The following is a 15,915-nucleotide window of genomic DNA, read 5'->3' on the forward strand; positions in this document are numbered from 1 at the left end:
GCTATCTGCTGCTATTACGAACCAGAGTGCACAGCGGCGTGTGTAATGTGATGACTTTTTCGATTTTCCACTTTCAAACAGAGAACATAATGCTTTTCCATCAAAGCGTGCAGAAAGGAAAATCAATAGCGTCTTTTGATGAGCAGCCTAGAAAAAGGCGCAGGGAATTTGACAACTTTGTTTCTTTGCTGTTCTTTTCGATGCTCTCGAAAAACTTGACAATAAACGATGATAACGAGGGACAACGAAATACAACACTTTGGCTGGGAGGACCGACAGATGAAAGTTGATGCCGAAGTGCCGATGCAGTAAAGACTTATTTTAAATCGATTGGATGGAATAACCAATTCAACGTAAAGTTTTTATAATGAACCATTTGTAGTACTTTTTAAAGTGTTGACTTCCCTGAACTTGTTTGGATGAAAGTTACTCCGCATACTTACTTGTCTATGAGCATAAACGACGCTCCCTAGTAGTTTCCACGTGCCACCACGACGGTCCATTCGCACCATCCGAAGGATTTGAAAGAATCGCAGGCCACGCAATGCACTCGCCGCAAAGACCTGGCCAGACGATCGCATCACAAGTATCGCTATCGAGGCAACTATCGTCACTACATCTGTGGGTGAGAGGAGGTGTCGCAAGGGAGGAAACGGTGAATATCGTCAATAAAAAAAGATGGCAACGGATAACGATAAAAAAAAGTGTGCAACTCAGTCAGGCACGTACCTATAATACAAAAAGGCCGTTTCAAAAATTTCAGCCTCCCGACGGCTCCTTGGTATCGTGAGCGACATCCTGATGACCATAATCTGGAACGAATGGGGGAAGATAGTTATTTGAAACTAATTGATATTATTGCGATTTAATAATAGTGGAGTGACATTTCTCATCTCATTGTTTATTTAATTGACGGCAATCGAACAAAATGATTTGTTCATTCTATAATTAGTGAATGAAAGAGCAATTCAATTACTCTAGAAAGCGTAATACATTATCTGTTATTCATGGAATGCATTTGTTTTCTGTAATTGGAACCGTATTGTTATCGACTAAATATAGTAAATGTTATGTACGTGGAAATAAACAACTGCAAAGATAAAATTTCGCATGTTTCTAGAATGGTGATTCTAGAATTGCATTTTATTTTGAATACAACTGCAGCTAAGCGTCTTAGGTCGTCGATATTAGTCATAGAATCAATCCTGATTGCATCACATATCCCCGCATTTTAATAAACCGACTTGAAGTGACCATTGTAGGGGATATAAACTCAATCTAGTTGGTTCACAAAGGATATCTAGTACTGCGATGCCCCACTTCGTCCAGTCAGCGTAGTAGTCTTGCATTGTATTTGTACGAGAATGCCTTCGTTCCCACGAGGTTCGTCATCGATTTTCTTATTCATGCAATATTGTAAGAAAATCTGCATCGTACCATTTTATGAGCAGCTGTCGTGGTGCTCGGATTGCAGAAAAAAAACGGAGTTCAGCATTTAAATGGCTAGAGCCTTCATGTTTTCAGATAGTATGACAACAAAGAAATCACTTTTGAAGCTGAAGATAAGATTTTTTATGGTGCAATGAACATTTGAGTGCAATATTACGGTTTTTATGCCAGTCATATACGGGAAAAAAATTAAGTTTGAGGCAACTGTGCATATTACCTCAAACCACCAATTCATTCGACAGCGAACGTAACTAGTTAAGGAACCTTTTCTAAATCACAATAAAAACTCATGAATTTGCTAATAAGTCAACAGCTTTTTGTTTGACTGTCTTTGCTTCGATAGAAAGTCCGTGGCATTCGAATTAATAAAAGTCTTGCATGACTAGTGTCCATAAGAAATTCCGTTAACGAACAGCCCATTCCTGGACACGTGGCAGAAACCAACCATTCCGGTCGGAAAGGTCTCGTAAAAGTTCATTCTCTGGGACGGTTTATGTTGTTGGCCGACAAACCGTCGGGGTAAACAACGATTTGACGGACATGCCACCAAATGGCCCGGCTGGCTGCAAGGACAACGTCAATCAATGGACGGAAGCAGTTATCGACCGTAGAAGGTAAACAAAGCCTGCACCACTGATGAACTCGTTTGGGTAATGTGAATTATTTAGTGTTCACAAATTGGTTATTAGTGGGCTTTACTGAACGTACACCCAAAATATAGCACGGTTTGATGAAATAAAATACTGTGCAGTCAGCATTATTGCAGTGACTCCGTTAAAGAATGTGTAATAAAACACGTTTATCTTTTTAGTTAATATTAAATGGATCTTTTTCTAGTTTTCTCACAGAAAACCACAAAAATGTGTTTAAATAGGTTCGACACTGATATGAAAATCGAGAGAAAACTGAAAGTGGGAAAATGTCATGCTTAAAAAGATGATTATCGGAATTTGTGAGCTTATTTTCAGTCAATTCAATACAGTTTATAGCTTTGAAACAAATGTTTAACGTTCGCTGTGAAACCAAAAGCACACACGTCCACCAAAGACCAGGCCATTCAAAATTGCAAACATAGCTAAAATCAATGATTGAATGATAGCGTCCTTGTTCCGGTGTGCTCTCACGTACACGTATAGGCTCGACGCCTACATGTTCGTCCAACAACAGGTTATCAATCTAGTTCAGCGTTCCCCCTGGGGCAGCTGTCGACCGGTCAATAATTGCCGTGTCCTCTGTTCATAAAATTTATTGATCAGACGGCAAATTATGAACCATCCATCACGGCGCGGACGGGACAGCGAAGCAACAAATATCAACAGTCATAATTTACAGGCTCAATTACAAACATACGTCGGCAGTTCTCGGAACCATTCCTAGCCAGCCAGCCAGCGCCTGGCAGCCGGTTCTGACTCCCATCGTCAATGAGGCATAGAATGGGTTGTAAACGTTTCACACATACATAGAATGGTTAATTTGCAATAACTTACCGTAGGAAGAACTCGATCGAAAACCATACAACTACGACGATTTCCATGACGAATAAGATGGCGATTGCTTGTAGCTCGTATTCCTGAATAGTTGAGAAGACACTTAAGGCCAAACATGTGAACACCATGAAGAATCTGGAAATAGACACAAAGAGAACGAACGTTAGACATTAGTTTATTGTTATTCTTTCTTTATCGGGAGCTAATTCTGCCTTCGAGGGCAAGGTAATCAGCAAACATACTTGTTGGTCCACAGGAAGAGATTATTTAGTAGTCTATTAGCTGAGTTGACATCTTTAGTCGATTTGACAGTGTCAATAGGGAACCATACATTGTTGAGTTGAACTCAAGCTTGTCGTAGTTTATTTACAGTTGACACATTCCACGCATTTAAAACTGCATATTTCAACTCATATTATATCTACTGGATATGAAAAAGTTATTGTTGAACTATAAATAAACGTGGTACGTAGTTCTCAATCAAATTAGCATACAGAACGTTACTCTCTAAAAAATCGACACGTCCCATCCAAGAGAAAAATCATGTAAACTTCGATACAGCAATACTCGGGTACTTTTTCATTTCGACGTATCTGCAAATGAGAGATTCTCTTCGTGTCTCCCCTCTTCCGCTTTTTACGGCGAAACTAATGCATTGAAAAGAAAATTTTCATCAAAACATTTGGCTAGCTTAGTGTCTCCGGCAACCGATTTATGCAAAGCTGATGTGTCAAAATGCATTAGTATCGCCGTAAACAGCGGGAGAGAGGAGACACGAAGAGAATCTCTCATTTGCAGATACGTCGAAATGAAAAAGTACCCGAGAATTTACATGAACTTCAGTTACTGGTTAATAGGAAAAGTTAATAAAATTTACTGGGATGGCACGTAAATTGGATAGTATGAGTGCAAGCTACCAATAATTCTCATGAACATGAAAAGTGCAGTGGATGAGAATTACCTATGTTTTGAAGTAAATTTTACGTACCGATTTTTTCTAGTGTAAGCCTAAGGAATTTAGGCATACGAACATTGGGCATTATGGGGGTTAAGCATAGTGTACGATAGGAATAAAGGATGATAGGCATAATGGACGTTAAGCATAGTGTACGATAAGAATAATGGACGATAGGCATAATTGACATTTCTTATGAATATGTACTTGAGCCAATCATCGCTCTGTCACAAGTCACAACACAATAAGGACCGCGTCCGTCCATTTAACATAAATTCCTTTGGCATAACGTCGTTTGTCATAACGTCACTTCTCATAAAAACATTGGTATAAACATTAGGGACCATTTGGCAGAGAAACATTTAGCATAATTCTGTAAAAGCATTCCATACTTTATGACTTTTCATGCATGATTCAGGGCGAGACGACCGCATACCTTGAGTATTGCTGGTGATTCGCAATCGGAAGCGCCGTTTCCTATTTTCTAGGACTGACTTTTGTTAGTTTTCTCTAGCCTTCGACTCACCGGGCTGCCATCGAACGGCCAAAATTCAAACGGCCGAATTTCAACAATTTTTACAGAGGGCCAAAATTGTATTTGTTCGAATCACGAAAGGCCAAAGCCCTATCTGGTTGAATCACAAAAGACCGAAATACGAAAAACCGAACCCCTACGTGGCTGCAACTCCCCAAAAACTATTTTCTTGAATAATACCCCCCGCAGAAATCACCTCTATTTATAGTAGATGCATTAAATTTCCAAGGATTACTGACTGGTAGGTGCTATCCCTTAGTTGAATCCGAACGAGCGGTAGTGACTAAGGACAGTATATATCCAACATTTGAGCAGGTCGAAGGTCGCGAATATTTTTTTTTGACATTCGGCCATTTGTGTTTCGGCCGTTTGTGATTCGGCCGTTAGATCTACTTTAGATAACTGACTTCCATTATAGTTTGGTTCGATCCGCGAGTCCCCCAGCTTAGGTGAAAACAAACCCCAGCTAGCATTTTCATGTGTATATCTATCTATACCTATAAAGAAGGATTTCTGTCTGTCTGTCTGTCTGTCTGTCTGTCTGTCTGTCTGTCCTGTGTTCCTTATAGAATCAAAAACTACTGAACCAATCGGCGTGAAAATTTGCATGTAGAGGTTTTTGGGGCCAGGAAAGGTTTTAGTGATGGTTAGAGACCCCTCCCCCCACTAAGAGGGGGGGCTCCCATACAAATGAAACACAAATTTCTGCATAACTCGAGAACTAATCAAGCAAATAGAACCAATTTTGGCATGTGGGTGTTTTCGGTGACAAGAATTTATTCTAGGGTAATTTGCGACCCCTCCCCTCTTTATAAGGGGAATTATAACTCCTCTCCCCTTTAAGAGGGGGGGTTTCCATACAAATTTCCTCATAACTCAAGAACTAATCAAGCAAATGGAACCAAATTTGGCATGTGAAGGTTTTCGAGGGCAAGAAAATTTTCTATGTTGAATTAGGACCCCTCCTCACTTTAAGAGGGGGGGGGGGCTCCTATACAAACGAAATACAAATTTCCTTATAACTCGAGAGCTAATCCAGCAAATGGAACCAAATTTGGCATGTAGGTGTTTTTGGAGGCAAGAATGTTTTCTATGATGAATAAGAACCTCTCCCCACTTTAGGAGGGGGGGCTCCTATACAAATGAAATACAAATTTCCTCATAACTCGAGAACTAATCAAGCAAATAGAACCAAATTTGGCATGTGGGAGTTTTCGGTGACAAGAATTTATTCTATGGTAAATTGAGACCCCTCCCTCTTTATAAGGGGAATTGTAACTCCTCTCCCCTTTAAGAGGGGGGGCTTCCATACAAATTTCCTCATAACTCGAGAACTAATCAAGCAAATGGAACCAACTTTGGCATGTGAAGGTTTTCGAGGGCAAGAAAATTTTCTACGGTGAATTAGGACCCCTCCCCACTCTAAGAGGGGGGGCTCCTGTACAAATGAAATACAAATTTCCTCCTAACTCGAGAACTAATCAAGCAAATAGAACAACATTTGGCATGTGGGTGTTTTTTTTGGTGACAAGAATTTATTCTATGGTGAATTGAGACCCCTCCCCTCTTTATAAGAGGAATTATAACTCCTCTCCCCTTTAAGAGGGGGGACTTCCATACAAATTTCCTCATAACTCGAGAACTAATCAAGCAAATGCAACCAAATTTGGCATGTGAAGGTTTTCGAGAGCAAGAAAATTTTCTATGGTGAATTAGGACCCCTCCCCACTTTAAGAGGAGGGGCTCCTGTACAAATGAAATACAAATTTCCTCATAACTCGAGAACTAATCAAGCGAATTGAACCAAATTGGGCATGTGTGTGTTTTTGGAGACAATTTTTTTTTTCAATGATGAATTGGGACCCCTCCCCACTTTAGGAGGGGGGGTCCTATACAAACGAAATACAAATTTCCTCATAACTCGAGAACTAATCCAGCAAATGGAACCAAATTTGGCGTGTAGGTGTTTTTGGAGGCAAGAATTTTTTCTGTGATGAATTAGGATCTCTTCCCACATTAGGAGGGGGGGCTCCAATACAAATGAAATACAAATTTCCCCATAACTCGAGAACTAATCAAGCAAATAGAACCAAATTCGGCATGTGGAGGTTTTTGGAGGCAAAAATATTTTCTACGGTGAATTAGGATCCTTCCACACTTCAAGAGGGGGGGCTTCTACACAAATGAAATACAAATTTCCTCATAATTCGAGAACTAATCAAGCAAATGGAACCATATTTGGCATGTGGGTGTTTTTGGAGGCAACCATTTTTCCCATGATGAATTAGGACTTCTTACCTTTTTAGGAAGGGGGGGAGGGCTCCCATTCAAACGAAATACAAATTTGCTCATAACTTTAGAACTAATGAAGCAAATGGAACCAAATTTGGCATGTGAGAGTTTTAGATGGCAGAATTTTTTTTCTGTGGTGTATTACGACCCCTTTCCCTTTTAAGAGGGTGGGCTCCCATACAAATGAAATACAAATTTCCTTATAATTTGAGTACAAACAAATGGAACCAAATTTAGCATGTAGGAGATTTTTGAGTCTTGAATTTATTTTATGATAGTTAGAGATCTCTCACCCCTGTGGTAGGGGGATATGGACTCTCATACAAATAAAACAGAAATTTTTGCGAAACTCAAAAACTAATCCAACTCGAGAAATTCGAGACTCTTCCATAAAACATTAATCAATAACAAGACCACAAAAACTATCTATAGTAACACTAGATCATTCAGGACGAGCCGGTCGCGAGTGTTGCCGGTGACCCGCCGTCGGAAGCGCCGCCCACTGGGGGGCTTGCAAAACTCGAGAAGTGACAAAGATCATCCGAGATTCATGATTTATGTACAACACAGGTTAATTTGTGGCAATACGAAGTTTGTCGGGTCAGCTAGTAAAAGATAAAAATCAGCATTAAGTACAGATGTAATTCATGCTAATACATCGTATTTGATGCGCAAAACTGGCATATCCGAACTATTTTGAATGCAATATACGTGATTAGGAATAATTATAAGCGTTTCGACTATTTAAGTATTTATATACGACAATATTCGATTAAGCGCGACTTGCTCCGTAATGCTATACAATTCTGTACTGAAAGTCTTATGTATGTCAGTTATTATCAATACATACGATTGTAAATCAACTTGAGCGCACTTTATCAAACATTAGTTACGATTTCGAATTTGTTAGGAGATATTTCCGATAATTTTCGTACATTGATATATACGAGTTGGTGCTAGCTGGGATGTTATACAAACTTAGTAAGCGTCGCTTCAATATACCCTTCCTTACCTAATTTTCTGTTTTTTTTCCTTCACATCTTGTATCACCCTGGATGCTTTCACCAACTTTGTTACATTGCTTTCTTGTACCGTTTCCTCCATCTATTGGAAAGATTACCATTTAAAAAAATAAAAAAAAAAACCAGTTGTCGTCATTCTGAAATTGAACGCTTGGCGGAAACTGATTATAATTTGCCCTTGAACAAGAGACTTAATTGCGCATTGTTAGCCAGTACCATTTTTATAAGTAGCCGCGGTAAAATGATTCATTGTTGGTAACATGCAGTCTTCAGCATGAAAGAAAGGATGTGGAGGGGGGCTGAGAACAAACCCATGCTAAATAACTACTAGCTTCTCAAAGCAGACTCAGTAATCTTGCAGCTATACCCAAGCAGGAATTTAAGTTTTATTGCGTTCCTCTAGGGGTTTTCATGACCTATTTCATAAGACCGCTAATTAAACTTTGAGATTTACTTTACTTTACTATCTTCGGACCAAGTGCCCCATTCTACAAGTTTTTTATTATTTCTTTAAGAGTCAGATTATAAGTTCAAGTAGATATGTCGTGTTCTGTTCTGTTGTATTTTTCGCTATTTCACGGCAACCGCCATCAATTAATTAAGCTGTACGCTCGGTTCTGTGAAGCTTTAAAGCATAAAACTTGCTGTGGCGAAATCAGTGTGCCGATTTGTTGACATGAAAATACATCGTGACAAAAAAAGCTAATGTTTTACTATCAGATCATTCTGATTGATTTGGTGTATAGCGACCAGAATAAAATAGAAGGAATAAATAATAAATTTTCGGTAGTTTTCGTAGTTGTGCAGCATATGCGCATTAAATTTTATCGTGCATATTGGAATGGTCTGAAATGATCTGAAATAAAGAAAATTTCCACGCTCTTGTTGACGGTAATATATTAAATGAAATGTAGTGCAAACGCATGAATCACGAGTTTCCCAGAATACGCGACGAAAGAGAATCCCCAAAACGATAGTAGCGTTACAGCCGATATTAATTAAAATTCTTTTCACCTCAAATAATTGCATCCTGTCTGACACGCATTAAATAAATTAATCCCTTTTAACGGTTTGTTAAGTACTTGGCAGTTGGCATCATTGATAGTGAAACCAGTGAAACATTGATAGGTGCAGCAACTGGGATTGAAATTTTAAAATATAAGTGCTTAACTATTTTTGCTTAGAAAGCCACAGCAGACGAAGAAATCGTAATTAAAGTTACCATAGTCATCCGTAGCATACTAATCGAATTATTTTTCTCCATCCTCAACAATTTTAGCACTTAGAGTCCTGATGACAGCATTTTAGAAGAACCAACAGCAGCAAAATGACTTTCTACTGAGCATTCTCAGCCATCTCATCATATCGAGAGCAGGTGTTCAAACCTGCTACATGATTTATGCCCCAACACGGACAAACGACCCAACCACTTCTTGCTCTGTCAGCACTGGGAAAATACGCTCTTCTTGTGCGTTCAATCGCTTGCATGTCCCGGGGGGGAGGAATGTTGGTCAGCAGCTAGCACCACTTACAGTAGTGTGTCGGATATATGAAGGACATCTGGCTTCCACCCTACGATGAATAGTAATTGGTTGCACATCTTTTGTACCTCATCCAGGGGTGTGTGACTGTCAATGATCTACGAGAGCTATTTTTGGTCCTTTCTCGTATCCATTGCTGGTGCCCACTTTCCATGGGCGCCTGATGTGAGAACTTCGAAACCGGTAGAAAGCTTGAAACGAGAAGGAAATTTGTTTTTCCATAACTTCTAGCCGATGATTGTGGTGACAAATCACGTCCAATACTGAATGGACGGGTCAGTGCAAGGCAAAAGGCGTTTTGCTCGTAGGACTGCCATCACCAACGGCAGGGCAGAGCTGGCAGCGACGGAAATCAAATCAAGAAAATGAGCTGCAACATTTCCTATGGAAACGGAAGCTCTAGATGACAAAGCTATCCTTTCGGGGGAAATTTCCCTCACATTCGAGGGAATAGGTGATTTAGAAGTCTTTCTGTTCCTAATAACTTCGTATACGCGCGATCGGAAATTTGAGCTTTTCCGGATTATTAGTGTCCAGTGAGCATTCCATTAGGAGGAATTGCCAATCTGGCACCGGTAATATGTTTGATCAAACAAAGGATTACCGGTAAACAGTACACACTCAGAAGTACATCCATCAGAACAATCCTTTCGATAAAACTGACCGCCCATTCCGATGGAACGAGCGACCAGCATCTGCCATGCATCAACAAGCCAAACGGTAAGCCCTTTACCAAGCTGGGCTGGATGTTGCTTCGACAAAGTTGTTGTGTAAAAGCCATGCGGAGAAAAGCATAAATCGGTTGCATCGATCGAAAATCGAACACTATTTGCTTCTCGGACGAGTCGCTTGCTTTTTACAAATATGCGAATGCGATAATTTATGGTCTTCATTGTCATCGGTGACGTTCCACTACTCGTCATTCGTCGTTGACTATGAGAAGAGGGGGCTTAGCCTTAGCCGCCATAAGCCTTATTCCGCCGACCGAAACCGTATGTCTAGATGACCGAGTTTCAACAAACAACATGATGAATAGGTTTAAATTTGTTGCAATCCGTCAGCCGTCCGGTTGAAGTGCAGAAACACCGCTCAATGTGTGACGACAGAAAAAATATTAAGGTACACACAGATAGTTTTCAATCAAACGAAGTGCCAATATAAAGGGAACATTTGCGGTTTATTCTGATATATTTGCACGCTATTTTTATTGTAAGCTAAAAGCCTCAGATATAAAAAAAATTGTGAAATAACTAACATTGCTACGCGGAGTGGCTTATAATTTTGTTTGATATATAAACCCATAACTGTTATCTTAAAACAGTTTAAAAGAATAGCCTACAATGATATTTTCTGAGAAAATATTCATAATGAAATGGGTCAAAATTTACTAATAAAAACACGAAAAGGTCAGTCAATACCAAATTTTTTCTCGGACAATAAGAGGCCACTTATAAATGATATTGAGGGATTTTTATTTTTTTCAAGCACCCGGTATTAATAAATTGAAAATACTGAAGACATTTCCATAATGAATAAGTGTGTTTGTGTGTTAGGTATTCAAAAATTTTCTAATATAGTTGTATGAAATCAAAAGTTCTAAAGAAAGCTAGAATGGTTTCTTACTAATATGGGTTTTCATAACTACGAATTTGGTTCAGCCGAGAAAACTCACGATTATTGGCATTCTTTTTGTATAGTATGTATTAAAATAAAATAAAAATCCCTAAAACAAAGAAGAACATTGAAGTTTGCTCGTAAAACATAATATAAATGACCGTTATTTTCCTAATCCTCTATCAATAATACAACGTATCCCATACTATGAAATACTTCACCTCATATCTTCACGGTTTCGAGTCCGTCTTATAAGATCATTAATCAGAAAATTGCCCAGCAGAGTGAGGATAAAGAATAATTGATGACAGTTGTTGTCAGCGCCGTTTTTGTTTCGCAATTTATTTCGCACTTAACTTTTTCCAAACATATTTCCGTGGGTCGTCATTTCATCAACAAGCAGTAATTTTAAAGCAATAAATAAATTACTCGAGCAGTCGAGCAGTTAATGCCAAGGTGAACCGGCGCGAGGCAGGCCAGTGAATAGAACAATAAAATCTAGAATTCATTTCTTGAAAGATGCCTGACTTGCATAGTTTCCAGTCCATCAACGCCCAAACTAATCGTAAAAGTTAAGCAGCAATCTGTGTTTTGAGCCAGCTGACAGGGTGCCAGTCAACGCCGCACAGCAAGGAGACGTCAACTGCCGACATGAATCAATTAAACTCGTAACGGGTGCTAAACTTCTAATTAAATTTTCATCACAACACGATGGACTTTTCCGTACCGTCTAACAAGCGGGCATCGGTCGTGGTCAGAAAACCATGTACCTGTCCCCCCGTTTTCCGGAGTACAACACCACTACTCGATGTCACACTTCTGAAACCTTTTTCCACGCTATTAGTTGCCCGGTCATGCCTAACAGCAGCGTCTGGTTCTCGACAACTTTTTCCACGTCCGCACGGCGACATTCCGCACCGTCGAATGTCATCCAATTTGGTGTGCCACCATTAGCCCTCAACGGAGCGAAAATTTGTCGGCTGCTCGGGAAGCACTTTATCGGTTTCCATTCCGGTCAGGCTGAAATTTATTATATTTTGCGTACCCGAAAAAGGATATTTGTTTAGTTGAAGAAAAAAATAACATGGTAATCATTTCATTGAAGGCAAAGTTATTGGACTTGTCATGCGACCCAATTTCGACACACATTAAGAGAAGTGAGAGTACTGTAATCACTGGCGTTTATCTAGGTTGGGGCAAGTGTCCCATCTTCTGTTTAAATATTGATGTTGTACACAATGATTTACGAATGATGCTTCATGATTGTTTAAGTCATAGTTCTCTGTTTACAACGAAAGTAGTTTTTTAAACTCACATATGCCTGATGCCAAGCTATTTTTAAAGCCTATGAACTGGATACTATTTTTCAAAATTATGGCACAGTTCCGGCCGAAGGACATGTGAATTTTATGAAATTTTGAACAATAATGATAGGTAACAAACTCATCGGGAACAGAATTTTTCAGAAAACTTTAATTTTCATAGACATAATTTATTTCCAAAATTTATTAGTCTTGTTAAATAAACTTTTTTTTTGTAAAAATGCAAAAAAGATTTATCAGCCATTAAGGAAAAATATTAACTCTCTAACGGACAATATCGTAAAAACGATGCGACCATTCTAATGGCATTTCTAATTTCATAAAAGCACACTCACAAGAAAATTTTAATTTTCATTCAAAACTAAATAATAAATAATTTACCGTGAAAGCACCTAATTCCGATCACCTAATGCATGATTCATCTTTGAGTCCCTACTGAAAAATATAGCTTTGATATTTATTTACACGGTATGTGTCTTTAGCAAGTATTTTCAATTATGTTTCATGGAAAAATACTAAAATACTTAAATTATTTACCGAAAGGTAAAAAAATGCATCAAAGTATGATGTATCAGTGCACCTAATTCCGATCATCAATTATAAGGGGTGATTCTAATTCCGATCACAGGTGTATCTAATTCCGATCGCGTCATGATAAGCTGTTAAAGTATAAAACTATTGTCAACTCGTACCAAATGGATCTGAAATGTATTGCATTTATGCTTGCGTTAATGATCTTTATTGTCATTAGTTTAATATTCATAAAATTTGTGTACTCAAAAGATCGACAAGCGAATTATGAAACTTTCCTCTTCTTTTATCTTTGTTCAACTGTTACAATTACAATAAAATTGGGCCACATTGGACGCTTTCATAAAGCTTTGATCATAAATAATGGTAAAAAAACCAGGAAGGTTGTGTTTCAGACAAGACCGCGTAGTTGGCGTAGAACTACGTGAGGCTGGTTTTCGCGAAGAAACCTCGAAAATTAAAGAAAACTTTTTACACCTTGCTGGTATATGTGTAGCGTAAAATAGCGTAAAGTGAGAAAACAAACAAACAATATAATAATAATATTATCTTGCTGTACCGTATTTATGGTAGGTGAGCTATTTTATGATATCAAAAACGAAAATTTGTACCAGCGCTAAAATCAGAGTATTTCAGTATAGAAATTTGCCGCACGCATCCAGCTATTAACAAAGTTCTTGGAGAAAACTTTAGTTCTCAAAATAATATGTTATTGTTATATTAAAAGAACACACATTAATAAGATAGTTCATAACTGCGCTGTCGCTGTCGCTTGTTTACAGCGTTAGAAAAGCAAAACATCTGAGCCTCTCAGTTGGCCTCGAGGTACGGCACTGGTCTAATAATCCGATCAAATGAATATATCAAATCAATCCTAAAATCCAAATAGCAACTTCGTTAGCTTGCATTTTGCCAGTTTATAACTTTGATATAGTGATCGGAATTAGAAGCAGAAAAAAAATTTATGTTCATAATTCCGATCATTCACTTTAATGGAATAAATTCCGCAAATTCAGCATTTTTTCAGCCAAATTTGATATAGAATGGTTACATATGCTTGTATCTATTTGTTATCATAGAATACCGACGAAGTTAATATGTTTTCACGCTGCTATGATCTTAGCAAATTTGATCGAGCGCTTAGCACTTCGGCTAAGAAAATACATTTTGATGGCGTTTTTTTCTACTGCCTGTCGAATTTAACTTATTTTGAAGTGCAGGATGCCCCAAAGGCAGTCATTTTTCAACAACTGACACATAAACACATAGCACAATAACTAAGCGTGCTCATTTACTACACTATTTACTACATTTTGGCTCAATTTTCTAAAAATTGATCATTTAGGTTGAGTGATCGGAATTAGCAGCTGATCGCAATTATGTGCGGTCACGGTAATTTCTCTTGTTCGTGTTTTCAAGTCTAACGCTCTACCCAAATTCAATTCAGAATTATTCCAATTCAGATATATCTATTACAAAACTGGAATAGAGCATGTAAATTACTCATAAAAAGTTTTGAGGTCAACCATTTTGTTTTAGATGTCGTTTTTATTCAAAAGTAAGGAAGGAAAAATTTGCACAATAACTTCTTTCGCAATTCCGGAATTCTTATTTATAAAAGATGAAAACTCTTGAACGCGTGGTCAGAATGTTGTCAGGTTAATATCAAATGGACTGAAGTTAATTTTAGGTAATTGGATATTACCTGGCAAGCAATCTGTTCTGACACACTTTTCATATAGCCAATTCAAAATAAATTTCTTAAGCTTTAAAAGCGAAGGCTATTCACAGACGACCTTGCTCGTTAGAGAATTAAAATAATTTTCTAGATAGTATATTTTTCTAAAATACAGAAAAACTTTGTTTTAAGCTCGATGAAGCAAGATGGAGACTAAATAAATATCTGTCAACATATTGACAAAAGAAGAAGGGATAGGATTTAAAACGAAAAGTGTCATTACAATCTACTGATTGTAAAAAGGCATGGCACGATCACTTTGACTCAATTCACATTCATTTGACAGTACCGTTTCAGCCAAGCAAAATTTGACAAAGTTTTATATGGGACATTTGTAGAATTAGTTATTATCTACAATTTTGCTGAACAAAGTTTTGCTGTATCTTTTGTAGTTACGGCACTACAATGCTAGTAACTCGTTAATGACTAAATGAATGTTCACTTAGTCACTAAAGAGGTACTAGCATTGTAGCACCGTAAATACAAAACATACAGCAATACTGATTGTAAATGATATAAAAATGCCATCAAAAATATAAAATTAATAAAAAAAATGCCGCTAAAATGGCACAAAACGCTACAAAAAAAAGGACGGGATGGCTATAATATGGGATAGTACTGGCAGCGAGGAATAAGGGGGTAAAGTAGATCAAGCTTGAAGGAAGGGTAAACCCCAATACACACAAGCACACATAAAATTTAATAAGCATATCGCTCACTGAATAGAGATTATAGCAAAAAGAAATGCAGTGCAGATCATTCAGCGTTATCACAATAGATCAACTATAGTGGTCGCAGTGAAGAGTTCACACATGAAAAAAAAAGCACAAGAAGGCGCGAACAAGTTAAACAAGATTAATAATAATAAATGAAACAGAAATCATACAAAAATGTAGAAAAAATATGTGCCTAGAAAAAATACGAAGGTAACAGAAAAATGATAAAGATAAAACAAAAAAATTAAGTTAAAACACAAAAAGCACATAGAGCTAACACAGAAATGAAAGATGCTATAAAAATGGCCTCGAAAAGATACGAACAGAAAATGAACGTAAAAAAGAATACTCAACTACCGCTAAATAATAAATAATACATAATAAAATTAAAAAAAAAACCAAAAGTCAATCAAAGTTGATACGAAAATGGCAAATGCTAAAGAAATGATATAAAAGTGATGCAAAAGGATGGAGGATATACAAAAATAATGAAACGAAAAAGTAAAAAATAAAACATGAAAAGGATCTCTTTTAGAAAGTGAGGTGTCTGATGCGAAGTACGATTAATTAGATGAATTGTACATTTTCGATTTAGACCAAAAACATATCGGGGCGTTGGCTGTGAGGTTCGCAACCACGTTCTTTCGGTTGGTACCCAACTGTTCAAATAACTAAACTACTACCGACCGCTGTATTAGGTAGCCTAATACCTA

The 15,915-nt window shown here is 37.7% G+C and overlaps 1 protein-coding gene across 4 annotated transcripts in view; it reads right to left on the bottom strand.

Moving 5' to 3' along the window:
• LOC128738130 (potassium voltage-gated channel subfamily KQT member 1) overlaps nt 1-15,915 on the bottom strand; it is a 371,495-nt gene that overhangs the window by 152,538 nt on the left and 203,042 nt on the right. For all 4 annotated transcript variants that reach the window (XM_053833006.1, XM_053833003.1, XM_053833004.1 and 1 more), the window contains exons 3-5: nt 2,937-3,071; nt 730-812; nt 444-619 (exon numbers count right to left, since the gene is read on the bottom strand). In XM_053833006.1, coding sequence (XP_053688981.1) covers nt 444-619; nt 730-812; nt 2,937-3,071 — 394 coding nt within the window. The remainder of the gene's footprint in view (nt 1-443; nt 620-729; nt 813-2,936; nt 3,072-15,915) is intronic.

Source organism: Sabethes cyaneus, chromosome 2, assembly GCF_943734655.1.
Source record: "Sabethes cyaneus chromosome 2, idSabCyanKW18_F2, whole genome shotgun sequence".
In the NCBI taxonomy this organism is placed as follows: domain Eukaryota; kingdom Metazoa; phylum Arthropoda; class Insecta; order Diptera; family Culicidae; genus Sabethes; species Sabethes cyaneus.